Source organism: Sinocyclocheilus anshuiensis, unplaced genomic scaffold, assembly GCF_001515605.1.
Source record: "Sinocyclocheilus anshuiensis isolate Anshui unplaced genomic scaffold, SAMN03320099.WGS_v1.1 scaffold2010, whole genome shotgun sequence".
NCBI lineage: Eukaryota > Metazoa > Chordata > Actinopteri > Cypriniformes > Cyprinidae > Sinocyclocheilus > Sinocyclocheilus anshuiensis.
In genome coordinates this window covers 82,623-83,921 of record NW_015544331.1, presented here as the reverse complement: position 1 = coordinate 83,921, position 1,299 = coordinate 82,623, and the positions used below count along the sequence as shown (strand labels likewise).

Below are 1,299 nucleotides of genomic sequence, written 5' to 3'. Positions count from 1 at the left end.
GCAGAAAGACATGTTCTTTATTGTTATTATAATGCAAGTATGATTATATAATTATTATAATAGTATAATAGTAAATATATATATATATATATATATATATATTTGTATTTAATATACAAATATAAATATACTCGGTTACAATTTTAATTGTAATATTTTATTTTAATATATTTAAAATATTACTTTTTATAACAAATAATATATTATGACTGTAAATAATAATATAATTTATAAGTTCATTATTATAATCAACATTATTTATAATAATATAAATTTATAAGGTAACATTATTTACAGTAAATATTTTAATTCTTATAATATAGTACATTAGATTTTTATATTTAATGATGAAAATGGATATTTATTGAATTTATATTTATAAAAATATTTAATATAATATTAGCATGCGTAAGCTTTTTATTGTTATGATTATAATTGTATTTTACTATATTACAATATTACAATATAGTGTTTAAACATGTATTTATAATTTATTAAAATATAATAGATTATTTATTGATGAGTTGTTGATGTGGCTGGAGGTTTGTGCTTTATGTTCCTCGCGTCTGACGTGTGTCTGTTACAGAGATCAGTCCAATGTGCGGCGGATGCACACCGCTGTTAAACTCAACGAGGTGATCGTCAACAAATCCCATGATGCCCGGCTGGTGCTGCTCAACATGCCCGGGCCGCCCAAGAACACGGAAGGAGACGAGAACTGTATCCTGGGACGTCTGAGCAGCGCTTGCTCAATATAGGGCTGAATGCATCACACTGTATTGCCTGTTGAAAATGAAGCGCCATTGTTTTATAATGCATTGTTACAATGTATACATGTTTTTAAAATGCATTTTTTTCTCATGTCATGTGACGTGTTGCAGGTCCAGCTTGTATTTAGTGCAAGTGTTTTGGTGCGTATCGATGTTGTGTTGGGTTTGCTTCGTGTTTGTGAGTTTTCTGATCACTCCTTGACTGGGATCCTCACAGATATGGAGTTCCTGGAGGTGCTGACCGAGGGTCTGGAGCGCGTCCTGCTGGTGCGAGGAGGAGGAAGTGAGGTCATCACCATCTACTCCTGATAGCAGCGTCAGAGAGCGTTCGAAGGGGAAGCGAGGCCGGCTGAAGATGTTTAATTTGTGTGTATGATCATCATCGCCCATCGCCATCGTTTGCGGTTCAAGCAACAGCAGTGCTTGATTTAGCAGCTCTGCCGATGTTTGTGTGTGAGTGTGAGAATGCGCGTGTGTGTGTGTGTGTGTGTGTGTGAGAGAGAGTGTGTGTGTGTGTGTGTGTGTGTGT

General features: G+C 34.6%; 1 protein-coding gene across 1 annotated transcript in view; it reads left to right on the top strand.

The window, feature by feature from the left end:
* Positions 1-1,280, top strand: part of LOC107698132 (solute carrier family 12 member 6) — a 34,897-nt gene extending 33,617 nt beyond the window's left edge. Inside the window, 2 exon segments of the mRNA XM_074187048.1 lie at positions 587-720; positions 988-1,280. Coding sequence (XP_074043149.1) covers positions 587-720; positions 988-1,079 — 226 coding nt within the window. The 3' untranslated portion in view covers positions 1,080-1,280.
* The last annotated feature ends 19 nt before the right edge of the window (positions 1,281-1,299 follow it).